This window comes from Euleptes europaea, chromosome 4, assembly GCF_029931775.1.
Source record: "Euleptes europaea isolate rEulEur1 chromosome 4, rEulEur1.hap1, whole genome shotgun sequence".
NCBI lineage: Eukaryota > Metazoa > Chordata > Lepidosauria > Squamata > Sphaerodactylidae > Euleptes > Euleptes europaea.
Window position 1 is genome coordinate 88484533 of NC_079315.1, and position 22099 is coordinate 88506631.

At 40.2% G+C, this 22099-nt stretch overlaps 1 protein-coding gene across 1 annotated transcript in view; it reads left to right on the forward strand.

Moving 5' to 3' along the window:
- The window catches only part of ARHGEF28 (Rho guanine nucleotide exchange factor 28), a 138475-nt gene that overhangs the window by 33311 nt on the left and 83065 nt on the right, over positions 1 to 22099 (forward strand). Inside the window, exon 8 of the mRNA XM_056849020.1 lies at positions 1104 to 1164. Within this exon, the coding sequence (XP_056704998.1) occupies positions 1104 to 1164 (61 nt within the window). The remainder of the gene's footprint in view (positions 1 to 1103; positions 1165 to 22099) is intronic.

A 22099-nucleotide genomic window follows, 5' to 3' on the forward strand; every position in this document is an offset into this window, starting at 1 on the left:
GAGGTGTACAATGCCACCTCCTAAAGCATCCTTTTTCTCTGAGGGAATTGATCTCTGTAATCTGGAGATGTGCTATAATTCTGGGGCATCCCTAGATCCCACTTGGAGGCCAGGGACACTTTTTCTATAAACCTGAAGGAAGTCCTAGGTTTGTAAAAATATGAAAAGTTAAAGTTAAAACCCCCCAAATCCTAGAGGTAATGTCTGCTTCTTTAAGAAAAGCATGCCACCAAGGTATTTATAAGTGAGAGATCTTGGTGGCTGTTTTGGGAGTTGCTAGGCAACCTGCAACTGACATTGCAGAGAATCCAAGCCTCAGGGGCAGCCCAATTCTGAAGGGGGGCAGTTCCACAACGGCCAAGAGCGACGCAGCTGTGCCGCCTTCTCTGAGGCTTCCCAGCTGCCATGGAGGTGTAAAAAGCCTTTTTATAAAATATAAATAATGGAAATGGGGGAAATCCCCCATTGCTTCCAATGGGGCTGTGCCACCGAAAAAGGTGGTGCAGCCCCGTTGATGCCCAAGGGGTCATTCTCGGGGTGAAAGGGCTGTGGAAACTGCCTAAAGGCAGTTTCACCCCCGGGAATGCTCCACCCCATGCCGGCACGGCTGCACTGGCAATGGGGGCCAGTGGTGCCTGGATGCCAGCGTGTTTGCCCCCGCGCTGGCATAGGTGCCATCTTATTCTGTGATATAATGGCACCTACGCCGACTTGGGGTCATGCCGGCTCCTGAGGAGCTTTGCCCCCCCTTTAGGAATGGGCTTTTAGTGTCTGCATGGGGGAAAGGAGGGGGGGAAGAGAAATAATTAAAAAGGTAAAAGATAGGAGAGAGGGGATTACTGATTTCTCTGAAATAATGGACAACGTATTAACTGTTGAGGCACTAGAAAACTTATGATCTGAGTTGGCATTTAGAAAAGAGAAGTTGTGATAGAGTGGATATTCTTTTTTTTTTTGGTAAGGATTATTATTCTTTAAAAAAGAAAGAAAAAAAGAGAGAAGCAAATATTGCTGAAAAATATATTCTGGAATTTCCCAGCCCCATTTGTTTTTAGAGCACAAAATAGAAAATAATCTAATTTCTTTTCTTTCTTCTTTTATAGTTTTACAGAGATCATATGATTCAGTCAGCTGAAAATGAAAGTGACCCCTTGTTGGATTTAGGTAAGAAAATTCTTTTATATGTCTTCTGTTTTTTAAAAATCTGAGCCGTATAATTTGGTGGCAAGTATAAATCCTTCTCTGGTGATCAGGACTGGATCAGTGCAGAGACCTGTCACCTTCCTCTCTCTCTTCCTTCTGCCTGAAAAGGACCAATAGCGAGGTTGCAGCTTGTCTTCCTGGCATTGTAATCTTTCTGGTATCTTTCAAAGACATACAGATGCTCAGTGGCGTGTGAATGCCAAGCCCTGCCATCAGCAGTTTTAGATGGAAAATATAAGAAGATCCCAAGATCTGAAAGGCTGTGCCCTTGTAGGACAGGTGACATAGAAACGATCGAACATGTATTGTTTAGCTGTCCATTTTATCATGGGGCTCGTATTAGACTTATTGATCCCCTGTTCAGTGGATTCCCAGATAAGTCGGCTGACTTGGCTGAGTTCCAGTCAAAGAAGCTTCGGATGGGGGAGATGTCTCATCTTTCGCTCCCCACTGCTAAATTCTGCATCATTGCAATTAAAATACGCAAAAATCGGGTGGAAAAAAACTGTTCTATATTTTTTAGTAATCTTAAATTGGCAAGCCACTTTTGTCTCATGCACTAATTTTGTATATCTTATTAATACCAGATTTTTATCAATTTTTGTAATTTGTAATAGTTTTTACAGTTTTATCAAGTTGGACAATATGATATACTAACTTCTGGCTGGTCAAATAGACCGTATTAATAGACTTGACTTGACAGTGGTGTGTGAGCTACTTCCTTATGGGTAGTCTCATGTGGTTGGGAAGCATCTGGGCGTGAATACTAAAGTACCATGAAGTGTGCAACTTGCCGTTTCACCTGCTTAAGTGGCTGAGTTACAGTATGCGTTGCTGATAACAATATTGGATAATTACATTTTCCTACTAGTTGGAAGGTGTTAGAAATCTTTAATACCCTGCCAGAAATTTTGTTAGTCTTTAAGGTGCAACTGGACTCTTACATTTTCCTAGAATATCGTAAACTAAGTCATCCTCTCTTTGCTTCTAAATTAGAGGAGAGCAGCCTACAGCAAAGGAAAAGTGGTGTGAAGTGCTTAGTGTAGGTGGGGCTTAAGAGTACTATCCTTGAGATGATGAGGGGTGTTTACACTTAGGTCCCTGTGAAATGTTGGAGAGGATGGGCTTTTGGTCTGAGAACGCTCAGAAAGACAGCAGATGATAGTTTCAACCTGTGTTGCTTGCTGTTTTAAAAATAATAATTACCATCTCTGTGGTGAAAGATGTCCTGAGTCAAGGATGACTAACTGGTTGTATTTGTATCAGTTCGAATTCAGACGAAATGTTTTCTCACCCATTGAAGGTTTTAAATTAGCTGAGCAAACTAGGAAGTTATGTTATTGCCAGTTCCGATGATAAAACCTTCCTTGCTTTGCTTATAGGAATAGAAAAAGACAAGCAATAGACAAAACCTGAATTTCTGGAATTCCTTTGAAAACCATCATTGGCTATTATCATCTAAGCATAGTGCACAAATGTCACAGCCTTTCATTTCTTGGCTTTTTGGACTTTCTTTTACATTATTTCCCTCTATGTGCATATATATAAGTATCTACCACTTGAGGCTATACTTTCACAATAAATTCACAATAAATGTGTCACAAGACTGTTTTTTTGTGCACAAAACTTACCTATCAGATTTACCTACTGGGCTTATTTTAACTAGAAAAGAATGTGTTTTTGTACTTAATTTTTTCAAAACTTATAATGTGTTAATGTGAATATCTGTTCAAAAAGAGAAGGCTGAAGGACTGCACAATTTTTAATAAAGGCAGTCTGGTTTGCACAGCTGCATTGTTTAAGTGACCTGACAGCGAATATTTTTGGTTTGCTGAGCTCCCTGCCTGTATTTCTGAGGATGTAAGAGATTCTACTGGTCACAGTTTGCACTCCACAAGATAAAAAGATCTGAGGCCAAATTTTTGGCATGCTTCACTGTGTGACCAGGGTAGCATAAGAAGATTTAAAGGAGTCTGTCTGTTTGGTTTTTTTTGGCATTCTCCATAGTTCCAATTTAATCACTTGTCACTTTGAGGTGTTCTACATAATGGTCCTCTGCACTGTGTGACCTGCTGTGGGTTACAGTAGTATCTGTTTTGTTTTGTTTTTATTTAAATCCTCTTTCAGGATCCTTAAACTTCTTTCCCCCCATAATTAATCAAGATTTGCATGCACTTATTTCCCTCAAGAAAGCTGAGTTTTAAAAAAGTGTGTGGTTTTTACTGCATTATATAAGTCAAACAACCATCAATTCTGGTTTTGATTAAAAGAGCATCTTAGACAATTTGGTCCTAGTCCATAATCTTGGATGTGATTCTGTGTACATATAGAAATATGGAGATTTGGAACATATAGATTCCCACGTTTATTTCAGAGAAGGAAGTAAATGTCTGTGATCAGGGAAATAGATTACTTTCCCCAGCTGAAAAGAAATGAGGTAGTTCTTGAGGGACAGGAAGATCTGCATGCAAGTAGGTGGGATAAATTTGCAGTGTTACTGAAGGAGGCAATTATCTGGCTTGCTCCATGAATGTAATGCTTGGCTGCGTTATGAATTGAGCTCTGCTCCCCACAGCAGTTCTTCACCCACTTGGCACATCGAACAAGATTCTGCAGGTGTGGGGTCCAGTGTTCAGCTGACCTGGCACCCAGAGGCAGCTGCCAGTAATCAGTCATAAAAGTGCCTCGTTTGTGTTTGTTGCAACTTGAATCTAACCAAACTACAGTTCCCAAGAAGAAGAACTGGTTTTTATATGCTGACTTTCTCTACCACTAAAGGAAGAATTAAACCGGCTTACAATCACCTTCCCTTCCCCTCCCCACAGACTCGCCCAAGGTCCCCCAGCTGGCGTCATGTGTAGGAGTGGGGAAACCAACCCAGTTCACCAGATTAGACTCCACCACTCCAAACCACCACTCTTAACCAATACACCATGCTGTAGGAGACCAGAACTCACAGAAAGCAAGAGGTTTTATTTTTCTTCTGAAGGTTCAGTAAAAAAGCTGGTGAATTCCTGGCTAGTACTGAATTGAGTTTAGGGAGCTTACGCATCATTAAAAGATCGGGGTTTGTGTACCTTATTTATTAGCATTTTTCATTAGACGTGTTTTAAACAAAATTTAAGAAATAACAGTGTTGGTGCAGCCCAATATTCAGAGCCACTGGTTTGGTAAATAAGTGCTGGGCAACATTGGCCCTAGGTAGTACAGTCTGTGTGCTTGTGGCTGTGAGGATGTACTTACTTATGCATGATAATCTGAGTCTTCTGAGGCTTAAAGTTTTCTCAAACTGCTTTACAACACACAAACTTAGAAGAATCTGAACAGGGTGCTCAGTTGTTCAGGATGTAACTGTATGTAAGGCCTTTTCTTCTGTATGCAGTTGTAAGTATCTATCTCACAATTCCTTTGTGCAAAACTGTGTTTAACTTGAGCCTGAACTTCTGGAAATGTGAAGCTTCTTTCTATGCCACAGAATTGAACATTCTGCCACTCCCAAGAACACCAGCTGTGTTCAAAGGATAGATAACGAACTGAATGTGAGATAAAATCACTGTGTGGCTCCCTGCCACGTCTACCTGGGGTTTGGATTCCCAGTTGATCCCTTCCTTGTTCCTTTGCCAAGAGTGCACTGGTTGGGTCTCCAGGCCTGCAGCATCATGGTTGTTTACTTGTTTAGATAGAACTATGATCATGTTGCACCATGCATTTTACATTGGCTGGACTGTAGAGCACCAGAATGAATAGTGCCTTGCTGATTTTTAAAGCTCTGAACAATGTAAACAATGGTTGTATTTTATTTATGTGTTGAAAAGATGTCTATCCCACCTTATCTCCTTGGATTCAAGGCATCTAACATTATGGCAACCAGGCTGTAAGGAAACAAATGATCATGGCTGAATTAACAAGAGTAAAACACAGATTAAAATCGCCCAAGATTTAAAAACACATAGAATTTAAAAATACAGAGAATTAGAATGAATACACCCAAATCTGCTGAAACAATTTACCTTCCACCAAATGCTATCTACAGTAAGAATTCCTAAATGTATAGTAAGAATTCCTTCCTAAATGTAGCAAGAAAGGGCATCCTCTTCATCCACGTTGGTAGGCCATTTCAAGGGACCCACCATGGAAAATCCAGCTGTAATTATATGGCTATATTAGAGTTTCTAGAAAGTTTTATCTGGGCTTTCATTCTGATGGGTAACATCACTTGCATACCACCCACTTTTTAGGACCTTCTTTTTTTTTACCCTGTGTCCTTAGCGTTCAAAGTAATGTAAGCAATCTACCGCATGGTGCATTAATCTGAGTTTGTCGGCACCCAACTTGGATTTCAAAGTTGGATTTGTGGTTTATTAACCACAATTAATAGTAACTGTAATTTGTTAGGCTGTCAAGTTGCCCTCTATGGCAACCTCCTATCCTCAGGATCTGCACTTCAATTGCTGCTCATTGGAGCAGTTGGAGCAAAATAAAAGGAAGACAAATCAGAGAAATTAGGGAAATATACTAGAGAGGCACTGTGACAATCGGGTACACTGTGACAATCTGGGGTGATATCATGAAGACACGTGATGTCAGTTTTTGAAGTCTTTGTCCCTCCATTGCTCATTATTATGTCAAACCACAGTTTGCTGCGTGACACTGGCCCTTGCGGTTGTCTGGCCAGAGAGATAAGGCAAGAAGCAGACAAACTGGAGTTTGTATTACTTATGCCTAGTAAACTATCCAGACGTTGTTGCACAGTTTATCAGGATGTCTGAATGCAAACTTAGTGTTAAACTTGTTTTCTGAATACTAATCTTTGCATGATTGTCATTGCCTTCAAAAAGGGATGTGAATAGTATTTTTTCTGTTTTCCAAAGGTTTCTTTGGAAGGAGATCTACCGCATGTTCCTCCTGCAGGGTTTTATTCCTCTTTATTCCCATTTTCCATTTTTGTTAACATTTTTATTGCCTGTCATCATGAAAGTGGGGCATAAAGGAATCTTGTTACATTTTTATATCACAATGATTGTCACTTGGTGGAGTGTTTTGTAAACAAAATAATTGTTAGTATTGATTATTAAGTACATTTTTATCCTGCTTGTCCTCCTAGGACCTCAACATATGTTCTTCTCCCTTCCCCGCTGACAAATCCTCAGAGCATTGTGACTGTACAACTAGGCGCTTTTGAGTCTTGACACTGTTGTTTTCAAAACCATTCAGACTGGTTTCAGATACTTGAATGGCTAGAAGGCAAATGAATAATATCCTGTACTGTACTGTAATCAGGTTTCTGGGGGTGTTGGGAAACTTTGGGTATGAGAAAACTCTTTTATTGTTTGAAAAATTATGATTATTCAAGAGTTAACAGAACTCAGAGAAGTGATCTCCAAGAAAAATATTAAGCAGGCACACAATGTTCTTTCCTTCAGTCCTTGGTGCTTTAAAAAACGGGAGGGGAGAGAACCGCAACCATCTGCAGTCTCATTTCCTAGGACTGGACCTTTTTCTTCTCAAATTAAAAACAACTTTTCAGCAGGATGGCATAAAGAAGCCCTTTATTCAGATATTTCATCAAGTTTTTGCCTGTTTGTCTGGCCTTCATTTAAGATTCACTTTTTAAAAAGATTGGGTAAGAACTTATGTGAAATAGGTTTCCAAAGATTTCTCGTATGTTCTAGAAGCAATATCTTTGACATATAATGTTCAAGCATTTTTATTCCAGTTGCCTATAATTTCCTTCATCTGGCATTCAGCTCCAGCCTATTGAATTCTGACATGTATATGAAAACTGTAAATACAATGCAAACTTTTCAGTTGTGTGGAGGTTGGCAAACGGCTGTTGTAGAGTTAATTTTTGATAATATTCTGGTGAGATGGCTGCTCCATCCCCCCGTTCCAATGAAGTGGAGAAGAGTGGGGCGGGGGTTGGCCACCTGCTGGCGGGAAGGGAGAGCCAGCCAACACTCATGCCACAGGAAGTGTAGGCAGGCCAAGGAAGTGGCATATATGGACCTACATCAGGCTGGCCCTCCCTCTTTGGCCACAGAAGATGAAGGAGTAACCTTAAGACCAGAAGCCTTGGGCCTTGGTGTAGTCATGGACCTGGGACAGGAACTTCTTGAGGGATGCCATTATCTTTGACCCATAGACCTCATGGCTAGGGGGATTGGACGTGTCCCACCACCCCAGAGCACTAAAGAAGGCTTGTCAAGGAGGCGCATGAGCCATACCCACGTGACAGCTCAGGGCTCAGAGGCAGGGTGGCCTTGCCTGTAAGATAAGGGATGCACAAAACAGAGGAGACTCTTTTTCACCCCACCAATTGTCCGCATTGCAGTTAGCTCTGGAATGTGTTTTTGGCTGTGTGGGCCGCAGATCCCTCTTGAGCAATGAAAATAAAGTTGGTCCTTATGATCATCCCAGCTTACAGTGCTGGCTCTCCTTATTCTTCATCTGCGGACAGTTAGTCTGCGGCTGCAAAAGCAGACCATCCTGTAGACCTTGGAAAGGCGAGCAGATGCATAGTGTCATTCGCTTTTGTGGGCCGGAGCCTACTTTATCAGATACTTGATGTGTAACAGTTGACAAACAGTCTTGAGTACAGAGAAAGGAAGTGGGGCAAAAGGCAGTGACGTGCAAGGTGTCACGGTAGGCCTGTGACCTTTTCATTCAGAGCCCAAGTGCATACAGTATACAGACTAGGGTTGCCAGGTCCTCTTTACACCAGTGGGATATTTTTGGGCCAGAGCCTAAGGAGGGCTGGGTTTGGGGAGGGGAGGGTCTTCAATGCCATAGAGTCCCGTTGCCAAAGTGGCCATTTTCTCCAGGTGAACTGATCTCTGTCACCTGGAGATCAGTTGTAATAGCAGGAGATCTCCAGCTAGTACCTGGAGGTTCAGCAAACTAGACACAATGATTATGAAGTAGTGGTACCACTACTTCATAATCATTGTGTCTAGCTTGTGAAGTGCTGTTTCTAGTTTGCTGAGTATCCTACAGCATGCTAACCTTTGTTTACCACAGTACCTGGAGGTTGGCAACCCTAATACAGAGTGATCCATTTACAACAGCAGTCACTGATAACCTAATTTCATATGTGATGTAGTAAAAAAGACTACTGATTAAATGTGAATGGAATAGAATTTGGTGATAAGTTCTTATCCAACAATTTAGATGCTTGAGGCTCCCTTTGATGTCACTTTTTTAAATTTAGTATAGTGAAACTGAGCAGAGTTGCATTCCTGGCATTCTGATACTAGAGGGTGGTAAGAAAAGTCTGGTGGGAGTGTTGTGTGCCCTCACAGTCTGGTAACAGACAACACAAGTGTCATCCACTAGACCAGGACTAGTATAAAAACATTTTGTATGGGGAAAGGACCTGGATATGGTGATTTCAGATGAGATGGAAGACTGGTTTGCAATAAGTATCTAGGGAATTTATTATCTGTGCTAATGATAATAAAATTGACAGTAGTTAGCGTTTCCAACCTCCAGGTTGTAGCTGGAGATCTCCTGCTGTTACAGCTGATCTCCAGGCAACAGAGATCAGTTCCCCTGGAGAAAATGGCCACTTTGGAAGGTAGACTCTATGGCCCCATTGAAGTTCCTCCCCTCCCCAAACGCTGCCTTCCTCAAGCTCCACCCCCAAAATATCCAGGTATTTCCCAACCTGGGTCTGGCAACCTTACCAGCAGTAGCTGAAGCAAATGTGTGTCTATTGAAGCAAATGTATATATGAAAGAATGGTAGCGGTAGACTGTGAAGCCTCAAAGACTGGTTTTATGGAAATGTGCAAATGTGCAAACTTTTTGTAAATTAGTGTTGTGGAACATAGAGGAAATGGCTGTTATAAGAATGCCAGCCAAATCACTTTGTGTGCTATTATTTGAAGGCTACTTTTTGATAAGCATATGGAAGCTACACAAGGCAGCTAAAGCAACCACCTCTTACTATTGAAAGAAAAAAGATTTCTCCTTCTTTGACAGAAACTGTATTGGACTATGGCTATGTTGATGGAATTGGTGTATTAATTATGGCTTTAAATTCTGGAGGGTAATTTTGTTAATCTGTTCCAACGACAAACAGAGAGGTGTCTTGTGGTTCCTTAAAAATTGGTTTTTATTCTATCATAAACTTTTATAGACTTCTTTGGATGTAAAAAGTGGATCCTCTGTTGACAGATCAGCCTCATGCATCTGAGGAAGTGGAATCTAGTCCACAAAAGTTTATACAAGAATAAAAACTGATTAGTCTTTAAGAACAGCCATTTACTTTTTTGTGGTCCTTTTTTGTGATAATTTCAAATTATAAATTGTATGATAATATAAGACCTCGTGCATTATTTTCTTATATGTTTATTTTTAAATTCATATTTAAAACCAACAATAGTGTTTCTTAATCAGTGGAATCAACCTTGGCAGCAACCTCATCCCCTGGAAGAGATTGTTGCAGAAGCTGTTGTTAGGCTGGGTGTTGCGTGTCACTGGTCCCAGCATGGCAGGGGAAATATTAGCAGCTCTTTCCTTCTTGTAAATAAGGAAACACTTTTAACACTCCTCACAAAGCTGGATCAAAGGGAGGCAAAGCCATAGGGAACCACTGTGAATTAGTTGCTGGCTCCCCTACACAACTGCATCCTTATAGCATGCTGAGAGCATTACATAACTCTAGTAGAGTATGCCAGGACTTGTTAGTTAATTTGGGGATTTCTAATCTTGTCTCATAGAAGCAGAGATTGGCAAGGACTGGTATACACGTGGAAACTATCTCGTCCAAACTTGCACCCCAAGGCATGATCCTTCACACATTTAACCACACCCATACCACACCCCTAACCTCCCAGATGTCTTTAGCATTTACTAAATTTGTAACCTGCCATCGCCCTATACAGGTCTTCGGGCCACTGCACAAATATCATAAGCAATGACATATGCTGATTTATATTGTGCAGCAGAGTAAGAAAAAGCAAGGTCCTTGCTGTTAGAAATACCTGCATGCATACTGGGATCTCTTTGGGTGTAATATTTGTTGTCACAGACTAGGTATGCGTGCGGTGATTCATATAGGATAGCATGAATTGGATCTGGAAATCCACAAACATCTTGGTGTTTTCTTCAGACTTGTACTGTGGAAGCAGATGTATTATTTTTTTACAATATACATTGCAGTATTGGATCCAGTAAGCTAGGTAAGAGAAAGCCAGCATGGTGTAGTGGTTAATGTGTCCGACTAGGACTTGGGAAACCCAGGTTGCCTTGAAAACCCTTCGGGGTCACCATAAATCACTCGTGACTCGACAGTAAAAAAAAAAAAAAGCTAGGTAAGGTGACTATTTTTTTTTTAACTCGGTTTAATAAAACTGTATACCTTACTCATTTTTGTGTTTCTTTGTGGTGTAGTGGAGCCAGCGTGGTGGAGCCAGTGTGGTGTAGTGGTTAAGAGTGGTGGTTTGGAATGGTGGAGTCTGATCTGGAGAACCAGGTTTGATTCCCCACTCCTCCACATGAGTGGCGTAGGCTAATCTGGTGAACTGGATTTGTTTCCCCACTCCTACACACGAAGCCAGCAGGGTGACTTGGGCAAGTCACAATCTCTCAGCTTCGCCTAACTCACTGGGTGTCTTTTGTGGGGAGGGGGAGGGAAGGTGATTGTAAGCTGGTTTTATTCTTTCTTAAGTGGTAGAGAAAGTCAGCATATAAAAACCAACTCCTCCTCCTCCTCCTCCTCCTCCTCCTCCTCCTCCTTCTCCTTCTCCTTCTCCTCCTCCATCTTTGCTGTTTGTAAGGAGGATCATCTTTTGTGAGAACATTTATAGATTTTCCTCAAGGATGTTAAAAATGTTTTATTGCACTTTATATCATATGTTTTAGCGATAGAACCTAGAGTGGCACACACAGGGTTCCAAAGAGGTCTTCCATCCAAGGACTAGTCGAATCAACACCTACTTAACTTCAGCAAAGTTGTATGTGTGCCTTTACACCATGCCCTGGGCCTTCATTTTTTCAAAAGTACATATTCAACGGCCAAACCAGAGCTGATTGGCCTGCAGTTTTGATTGGGGAGAAGTGCTGGGGATAGCGTTGCCAACCTCCAGGGGCTAGCTGGAGATCTCCTGCCATTACAACTGATCTCCAGCTGATAGAGATCAGTTCACCTGGAGAAAATGGCTGATTTGGCAATTGGACTCTATGGCACTGAAGTTCCTCCATAGAAAATAACCCTTTAAAATTTGAAGGGACCAGATACTGCCAGATAGATGGTCTGATACCCCCAAAATTTGGATAGCAATTTCTCTGATGGGAATCATCCCAGAGAATTTGGGATAATAAAGCAGGTGCCCTACTGGTAATCCAGATCTGAAATTGTGTGTGTGTGTAAAGTGCCGACAAGTTGCAGCCGACTTATGGCGACCCCTTTTTTGGGGGGGAGGGTTTCATGGCAAGAGACTAACAGAGGTGGTTTGCCAGTGCCTTCCTCTGCACAGCAACCCTGGTATTCCTTGGTGGTCTCCCATCCAAATACTAACCAGGGCTGACCCTGCTTAGCTTCTGAGATCTGACGAGATCAGGCTAGCCTGGGCCATCCAGGTCAGGGCAGATCTGAAATTATCAGTTTTTTTAAGTGTACACCCCTAGTTGTAACAAGTGTAACAGCTCACTGAATGCTGCCTACACATGCAAGCAGCCTCTGCCATAACAGGTGGCCCTGGGATTGATCTGAAGGCTCATGAACACAAGCTGACAAAATGGGATGCTTCTTTGGAATTGTATGTAAACCACTCCCAGTTTTTGGGAGAAAGAACAGGACAAGTAAACACACTACCATTGAAGTCAATGGGCTTAGAAGGGTATAACTGCATAAGATTGCACTGTAAATTACTGATGCTGTGAAAGCTGATTAGCAAAAAGTATTTTGCAAAGCTAAAATATTATATTGTTGCTCCATTTAGGCTGTAATTCTAAACACACTTCAAGGATTACATGGGAGCAAACGCCATTCAGCTCAGTGGGACTTTCTTCAGAGTAAACATGCCTAGAGTTGCACCATTGTTTTGTATTGTAAGTTAGAGTTAGTAGAATTATATAATTTTTTCTCGGATAAACTGAATATACCTTGATATACACTTTCATTTTAGAGATGTTCTAGGTAAGGGGTTTCTAATCTTTCATTCACTACACATGTTTATTTTTTTAAGGTCCATGGGGAGAAACCTGGGATTTTATCCTCAGGGTGGTGTGAGCAGTATAAAGCAACTCTTCTTCCACTGGATCTTGCCAGAAGATGTTACAAGTGACATGGAAGTGGCTACTTAAAATGCTGAATTTCCCTTTTTGCTCCCAAAATGTCTGAATTCCCCCAAGATGTTTAGATCACTCTTTGGGGTCTATATGGCCCCGGTTAAGGATCACTGCCTTATATTGCTATTTATCTAAATAACACATTATAGTGTGGTTGTCTATATCAGGGTAGAATTTTAAAAATAGACCTCTATGGATCTTGCACAATAGAGAACCAACGGAGACAGTAAAAAGAAAAAAAGATGGAATTGAGACATTTATTTAGAGCTTGCTAAATATGGCCCAGGCTAGCCCGATCTCGTCAGATCTCGGAAGCTAAGCAGAATCAGCCCTGGTTAGTATTTGGATGGGAGGCCACCAAGGAATACCAGGGTTGCTGTGCAAAGGAAGGCATTGGCAAACCACCTCTGTTAGTCTCTTGCCATGAAAACCCCAAAAGGAGTCGCCATAAGTCGGCTGCGACTTGACAGCACTTTACACACGCACAAATATGATTAGTGCAGATTTACCCAGTCATTACACAGTGCCACTTTTTGAATTGTATCTAAATCATTTTGTTCCAGCAAATGTGTCATTCATCTGTCATGAACAATGTGAGTTGGGAATCATTTGATTTGTTATGCAGAGGTGGCTCACTGATTGGAAAATAATAGACGTGGAACAGAGGAATGTTAACAAGCTCCGATGTCGTCATCATCTTTCAAAATTGACATTTAAGCAGATCCCTATACCCACACTCCCCCTGTTATGAAGAGTGCAAAAACCCATACTGGGTAGGTGGGGGGTGACTGCCAGTGGAGTTTGCTTAAGAAACAGCAGATGTGTTTAGTTTCGCTTCAGCTTTTGTGTAGCCTTGTTCGATCCTTTAAAAAAAAAAAAAAGCCTGAAGTTTGTGTAGTGTAACGGTGGGGGAGGGATAATGAGTTTCTGCTGAATGCTAATTGCCGAGGAGTTGTTCAGGGAGACTGCGTAAGAATGGGAGACTTGTTGTACTTTAGTCACTAGCTCCTTTGTGAGTTGCACGGGGGGCAGGCCGACTCTGTCAAGATGCCAGCCATACAAAAATCCCTATGGTTCAGTGTCAATCTCAGAGGCTGCCTGAGCCAAAAACAATAGGGAATGCATTTGGAGAAGGTGAACATCCATGTGGCTTCTCCATCCTCATGATGAAGGAGGGTTTGTGTGTGTGTACGCAATCCCTCTTTGCATTTTGGAAAGATAAGAACTTGATCATGGAGCTGGCTGTTGCTTCATTGGCGAAGCACTCAGGCTTGCCAATGCTGTAAATTCTGTACGAAATTCCGATCTTTAGAAATGTACTTGAACATTTTCAGCTTTTCTCTTTAGAGTCCATGGTTCTTTTTGAAGCTCAAAATCCTTATTTTTTCCTCCTATCTCAAGGCACGTCCAAATTAACCTTTAATAAAGAAGTCTTGCTTCAGTTTAATATATTCTTTCAAGACAAAAACGCCTTCCTTCTCTAACGAGTCAGATTATTCTTCATTTACATTGAACATGAAAAGGTGAGTTAATGATTCATTGGCCCGCAGTGACCTTTCCAATAACGGCGGACCAGGATGCAGCAGTCCTGCTCTTGGGTGTTCATCATATTTTAACTTGCTGGAGTCAGCCTTAATATTTGCAGCCGATTTGCCCACATGCCTTGATGCTTGCAGAGCACAAGCTTGTCCTGCCCTCTCCCTCTCCTGGGTTTAGTGGGCAATTTGATCCTGCCTTGTTCAGTCTTTTTTGTTTTCTAGCACTTGACTTGCTGCTGGAAACAACAACAGCGCTGCTCTGAAAAGCTGCTGTTTCCCCCCATTTGTTTTAACACAGACAATGGACTCAGACTCTGATTTGCCTTTTAATTACTCTTGGCCTTCCTTGCCTAAAATGAAGATTCGAAAAAGGACATCCAAACCAAAAGGTAGACAAAAACTTCCCTGCTTTATGTTATTTTTGAATCTTGTGTTTGTTCATTCGGTTGTTGTTCATGTTCAGGTGGAGGTAAACAGGTCTGCATTCTTTCCCCAGGATTTTCTAAGCCTTTTTGTGTCCTAAGTGCAAAATGATTTGGAAAAATAAAATAGATTTACCTCATGAATGTATGGATGCTCCTTGTTTCATTTTTTAAAAAGGTGACTGCTGATAGTTTTTGAACGTACATAATTCTGATGTACATTTGCTCCATTTAGTAGCACATTTAGTAGGAAATAACTCTTCACGGTTTCATCGGGACTTAAAGTGAACAGCTTTGAATGGAAAAGGTTATGCAGGATATTCTGCAGGGAAAATTGTGTGAATGAATATTCCAGGTAGATATGACTTGTTGAAAGCGATGTGACTTTTTAAAGGGGGGAGTTTATGAGCTATATTCAGGAGGTGTTGGAGATAGAAGGAACCTGACTCATTTGCAGCACACTAGGTGACAAGATGAAGTGGTTTAACCAAACGCTTGCTTTCTTATTGTGGAAAAGAGCTTCATAAATGGGGAATGCAGATTGTTGCTGTTAGCTTAACATATATAGAAGCCACTACAGTTCTATGTGAAAAAGATGCAGCTGAAAGGTATTAATGTAATGGTTTCAATTACAGGAATATCTCAATGGGACATATTTTTCAATGGTAAAATGAGAACACGAAAATGTGTAGTGGTAAAGTATCCCTAAATCCTGCAATGTCTTCATGAATATTAACAGTAACGCTGCAGCTTCATTCAGACATCATGAACAAATGAAGATGACCAAGGATGTCCTTGGCTGCATCTGATCCCTCCGTCCCCTTCTCTAACTCTGAACTAACACACAAACACATGAAGCTGCCTTGTAATGAGTCAGACCATTGGTCTATCAATGTCAGCATTGTCTAATCTGACTGCCAGTGTGTCTCCAGGAGCCCTAGCTGACATCTTTCCCATCACCTGCATTGACGACTGCCAGGTTTGAAACCAACCATACTGTGTTGAGTGGTAAAAACTGCGCAGTATAATAAACAGTGGTTTGTTTCTTGCATGCAAACCAGGATAAACTATGGTAAAGATTTTTACATGAGCAAACCACGGTTTGTTTGCCATATCTGGATGTCGTCAGTGTGTCAGCACCCTCTTGTGTATGTCGAAAAAGTGGAGAGTTGCTTGGTGGCATTCACATAATTCCTTTGGGGTTGTCAGTATTCACATGTAAATGTTGGCATCCACTGGTTATGGGAAATTAACTGTAACATAACATGATCGATTCTATAAAGGAAGCCACGACCTTCAGTTTGCAAGACCTGAGCAAGGCTGTTAACTATAGGACATTTTGGAGGACATTGATTCATAGGGTTGCCATGAGTCGGAATGCCATGACTTGATGGCATTTAACATACACACAACATGCTGCAGTTAGTGGAGATGTTGGTCCTTAAGAGGATGCAGCTAATAGCAGAAATTAAAAGTTTAAAAATTTGCGGACAGATCTGAGATCAGAAAGTGAAAATAAATGTTTGTAAATGTTTATTAGTCTAATAAATGAAGATATACAGCTAGTGTCATGTAACTCAATGGCACCTTTTCACTTGATCATGCTTTGAACTTACCAACAGCAATCAAGGGAGCAGTTTGCCTTAGCCACGTTGGTCATTAGCACATCCATTTGGATGGAGGATAATTATTCTACTGTTCTACATAGCATTAGGTGTATAATAGCATTCATATAGCATCTGAGAATGTTCAAAGTGCTTTGCATTCAGTGTCTCGGCTATCCTTTGGTTTCTGACCCTGGTTCTCATGTGTAGCTAAACATATTTTTGTGGAAAAATTCACATATTACAAGATTAAAAGCAGTGGATAAATGTATGTCAGAACCATTATCTGGTACCGCTGTGTCATTGTGATAATGAAACATAGGGGGTTACCGCACTTGTATTCCCAGCAATGTATTAAGAGTTTGAAAATGTTATAATAATACTGTTCGCACTTTGTTTGGCCCCTTAAGCTGTGAAGACATTTTCCAACCATTTATAAGCCGTGGTATCCAAAAACCCTTTTAAAGCGATGTTTTTTTACAACATTTTCAAACTCTTAATACATCGCTGGGAATACAAAGTGCGGTAACCCCCATACACAGGCGAAAGATCTGTTTCGAAGATGTGTCTTTAATTCAGTTGTGCAAATAAAGATCTAGATGATTTTGGCAAGTTATCAAAGCTCATAAATTTTATCCAGTGTGTTTACTATTGTGACTGTTTCCCCCTTTTAGTTTCATAGCTTTAATTCTTTGAGTTATATATTAACCCATCTACAGCTTGCTGGAGGCAATTCTGGTAACCTATTTGAAAACTGTTTGCTATTTTACCCAGGAGGGTATTAGTCATTTTCTTCTCTGGCCTCCAATTTGTTAATTCTTTTTACTACTGAAAACTCATCTTGCTTTCATTTGGTAAGAACCGTTTTTTAATTTTACTCCAAGCATTTTTATGCTGCCTTTCCATTCAATTGAGGGCCCCCAAGGCAATAAACAATCACAAAAATTGAAACCAGCTTTAAAAATACATACGTACTCACATATATAAAACAAAATCACAACTAAACAAAATGTGTAAACAGGAAAGAGGGTCAGTGTAGGAAAACCAAATGACACAGAACAGTCTTCACCTGCTGGTAGAAGTCATTGTTAGAAGGGGAAGACCATGTTAGAAGTAACGATGTTTAGAAATAATAATATGATTATAATACAGGGAAGAACTGGAGCATATGTTTAATAAGGATATTTGTGTTTATTACTAGAAAATGAAAATCTACATAACTGCAGTGACTGAACTCTCTTTCCCCAATGTGACAAACCTTAGTGTGCCAGTGGGGGCATAGTCTAATGTTGCACTCGCAGGGTCTGAGTTAGCAAGCTCCATATGTTCACTGGGCACTGTGGGATGCTGAAAACTCCTTCCCACCCTACAGCATCATCTTATGGACAGAAACACGTGCACGGAAGTGCAAACTCACTTAGTGGAGTTCTGTTTGTGCAAGCAATAGTGCTAGATATACTGCAGGATATGTCGATCCCTTTCCTTAATAATTTCACTAAAAACAGCCTTCTGCAAATTGAGATGCAAGTTGATATGCAATAAGTTTAACTCAATGCAAGCTGCCAGCACAGTCTTTTTAGTACATTTCTGCTTGTGTAAGGAATCCAGCATATATGGAAATCTTCCTCTAGACCCAACCTATGAATTGGCGTACCGGTTCTTACTAAAGTTGGGGCTGGGTGGTGTTCCAGCTGTGTGTAGTTGCTGCTATGAGGAGATTTGTTTTAATACTTAATGTTTTAGTATAATTGTATCTGTTTTTTTTTCTCTTTTCTGTTTCTTTCGGATATTCTTTTGGGATTGTTTTGGTTGTTTAGTATTTAGCTTCTGTTTTGAAAGTGGCTGACTTTGGTTGGCTCGACCTGCCACTCCCCTCACGCCCTTTGAAACACCGAGCCTAGCTATTGCTATCTGGGCTGGCAGGTTAAGGGGGGGGGTACAACTGCTTTTTCTTAATGTCTTTTTATTAAAAAGCGTTGTTGAACTCTACAGCATTTCTTTTAAATTTTTATTTCTATTTTAAACGATTAGTTACTTTATTTTATTTTGTTATTCTGTTATGCCTGATTGATGAACACTCCTTGAGGGTTGTTCAGATCATTTGCGAGACCTTCGGGTCTCTATTTCCCCCCCAATTATAATTATCTTGGTTTTTTCGACCTTGAAGCAACAGGCAGTATTTACGACACTGAACCTATCTTATAGTAAAAGGTGTTTTGGTTACTCCCCCAGCTCAAGTTTAGAGTATTTCATTTCATTTTATCTTTTATGTATTATTTGATTTGGTTTGAGCAACAGGGAAAGGAAGAGAAGAGCCTAGGTGGGACGTAGTCAGCCTGGTTAGCAAGACCCAGCTGTGTATTAAAACTACTCAGCCACTAGTATTTATGTAATTGTAGTATGATGAATTAGGACTTTAGGACTTTAACACTATCTGTGTGTTGTTGTACCAATTTTTAATCTATTTTTACTGAGGGAATTGAAAACCAGTATAGTATAGGCAATAGGAAAGAAATTTAAAGATGTTACTACCCGTTGCACTAAACCAAGTAAAATAAAAGACTTTTTTTCCAGAGGGACTCCCATATCCTGCCAAGAAGACAAATATCAGTGCTTGTCTGATGAGTCAGGGCTGTCTTTAATCCCTAATCTACAACACTCACAATTAGATGAGGGTTTGAAGGAATCATCTAATTTTAGTGATCTGTTCCCCATTCCTTTGCTGGGAAATGAGAGATCAGAGCCAAACAGGGCAGAAAGTTTGGATGCTCTAGCTAAGCAAACAGTATTAATTGGCCAGATGCTTACTAAGATCTATGAAAAACTTGATCTGATAACTCAAAACTGCCAGAGGGAGCTGCTGGTTTTCCCGAATATTCAATTGAATAGAAAACCATCTTTTGGGAATTGTCTGTCAAATGTAACAGAAGGGAAAGCTACTAGGAGTTATGCCTCTGATTTAGTTCACCACTCAGGTCCAGATGAAGACTTTTGTCAGGTAGTGCTGGAAGTTTATCCTTATCAGGAACAATATAGTAATTGGCTTCTGAAGTGGTGTGCTAAGCAGCATCTAGCTTTCTTCCTGAATATATCACGTATTGATTTAAAAACAGTAGAAAGAATCAGGCGACTAATATAGCATGATCATCTTTTATTTATTTATTTATTTATTTATTTATTTATTTATTTATTTGACTTATAACCCGCCCTCCTCAGCAAGCCGACTCAGGGCGGGTAACATCATTTTAAAATACAACAATATACAATATAAATTAAAATCCATAATAAAACCATCAATAAAATTCTAAAAAACCTAAAATTATGGGGCACAAATCTAAAAGCTGTAGGGGACCATACAGGTGGTAACCCTTTACTTTTGTTGTTCCCAATAAGGGGAAAAGTTTTTACTCATGTTTTTCCCCCCTCCAAGATTACAAAATCATATCTTGGCTAAAACGTCTTTTGAACATATGGGATAATTCCGCGATCCAGTAATTACACTATTGATACCATCAAAATGTCCTATCCCTGAAAAGAGGGCTTGTAAAAATAAAGTGGGCAAGTTTAGCAATAAAGTTGAATCATTGTAAGAGTACATGTTTATTTGTAGGTAGGGAGAAGGGGATCAATGAGAAGGAGGAAAATAAGGTAAAGTTATTTGTTAAAACCAAAGAAGAAACTTAAGAAATAGCTGGACTGATTCCAACTATTGACCCTTCTAATAATTTAGCTAGCAGATTTCAGGATTTAGTTGCTACTTCAGCTTTAGACTCAATTGAAGCAAATTTGTTTTCATTGTTTTCCAAACCTGACTTACAAGAACAGGGCAATATGATAAAACATTTTCAATTTTTGCAACAGAAACTAGAAGAAATGCATCAATTCTCCTTTAAAACATCATAAATCTAAAATGCAAACTCCTGTAGAAATTTATTCCACTCTGATTGCTCGAGCTGGTGTCTAGTTAAGAATTTTTAGTGAGCCTCATATTAGCGATATGGAATGTGGTCATAATAATTCGATGCCCCTTGAACCTGAGGTTGTAGTTAGAAAACCTAATGGTTGTATTGTACAGAATTTAGGCATGATTTTGCCAGCAACTCAAGATTGACTCTCACCCTCTTCTATAAACATCCTTTCATGGAATGTGGCAGGCTGGGTATCCAAGATTGGGTCATCAGATGTGGTCAAGTTTCTTAATCAATTTTCGATAAAATTATTACACGAGACAGGTTTTGGATGATATGTATCTTTTGGGATATACATCCTTTACAGAAAAAACATCAAGAGAGGAAAGGGAGGTCACCCAAAAGCCGGTCTTTCATGTTTGATCTCAAATGCTCTGCAACATGGCAGAGTAAACCTTCTTGAATCCTATTATTTAATGCTAGCTGTTTATCTGGAGTTTAATGCATGTTCCTTTATTTTGGCAACAGTTTATATTCCCCTCATTCTAAATAAAGCACTTTTAAATCAAGTCTGGTCCTAGCAAGAGATGTCAATAGATGGATTGAGTAGCCTCTACCCTACGACGAAATTTATGATGGCAGGCGATTTCAACACCTGTATTGGGAAGAAGGATGAATTATGGTTGGCTTCAGCAGGACTCACTGAAAGTGTAATCAAGTGGTTGGGTTATTTTTATTTTATGAAAAACTTACTAAAGTTCGTCTGAACCAGTATCCTTCTTCTAGTGGTAGATACCCAGATGCCCCCATAAGTAATGTGACGTGAAAAAAATCAATTTAAAGTGCTTGTTGGGATTTTTTTTTTACTTCTGAGACTGCAAATATTTGTGTTTAATGAGCCAGTAAACAGACTGAATATATTTTGACCGAAATGCAGATCTTACCATTGACTTCCTTGGAATCTGGATAAAGTACAATCTGTGAGTCATTTTTGTGCCTGAGTCATGCTCGAAGGAATTTGTGGAACCGCAGGAATGTGATTTATAACCTGTACATTAGATGTTTGTCATTTTTTTAAGTCGCATTAGATCTTTCCGGTAGAAATAAATAACTGACCCAGTCAGTGTGTAATTAATTGTTTCTCTGTCTGGTGAGTCTGGTGAAGTCTTGAAATACTTTTCCTTTTACAAAACAGTTATTTTATGCACGTAGGAGGAGAGTGAGCTGCTACTTGTAGAGGAGCTGCAGGTGTTTTAGAAGGGCTAAGATATTGCTGTTGGTTAGTTAGCTGCCAGAGTGCATGGGAATTCTCAGTGCTTTCAGTTTTGGAAATGAACCAACAGAAAACATAGGTTTCTTGTGATGTTCCAAGTATTTGGTTGCCACCATTACTATTTTATTAATAGAGACTTTCAGCTTTGTCCTCAGAAAGCTCTGCTGGGTCAAATCTGTTCCATTTCAAGGGAATTTCTATTGTTTCAGCAGATTGAGGATCAGGCTGCATTCAGATATCACATTAGGCTCAGATTAAGCCAGAATGTGCACAAACCCAGATAATTTCAGAAGCCCGGGTAATTCCAGTGTTTGTGCCTTGCTTCTTGTGTCTTGCTTCTTGTACAGTGTCTTGCTTCTTGTACAGTGTTACTTGCTTCTTGTGCAGTGTACAGTCACACTTTGTGTAATGCAGGAGTGGGGAGGAGGACAGCAAGATACATGCAAGCTAAGTGCACATCTAGGCTTAATGTTGGCTTCCAGTAATGTCTGAATACAGCCTCCAAGTTTTAGTGGTCACAGGAATTCAACCTACAATTCAACCTACAAGAACCAATCAACCTACTTCCTTTAGATTTCTCTTGTTATTGAACAGCTATAGTAAATATTTGTTCCTACTTCACCCAATGTGCTCTTGTGCAAGAAAACTCCACAAGTAAAGCATCTAAAATTGATTAACATGAGCACTTGAGAGTATGTGATATTTAAGTAAATTATCTTACAATTTTTGCAAAATCTGTAGTTGATATGCAAGAGTGGGAGTGACCTAGGATGCTTTGGGGCCATGCCAGCCCATCAGCTGGCTGGCAGGTTAGGCTTGCTGGTGGTGATTAGTCAGGCTAGTCAGCAGGCCCTTTTTCA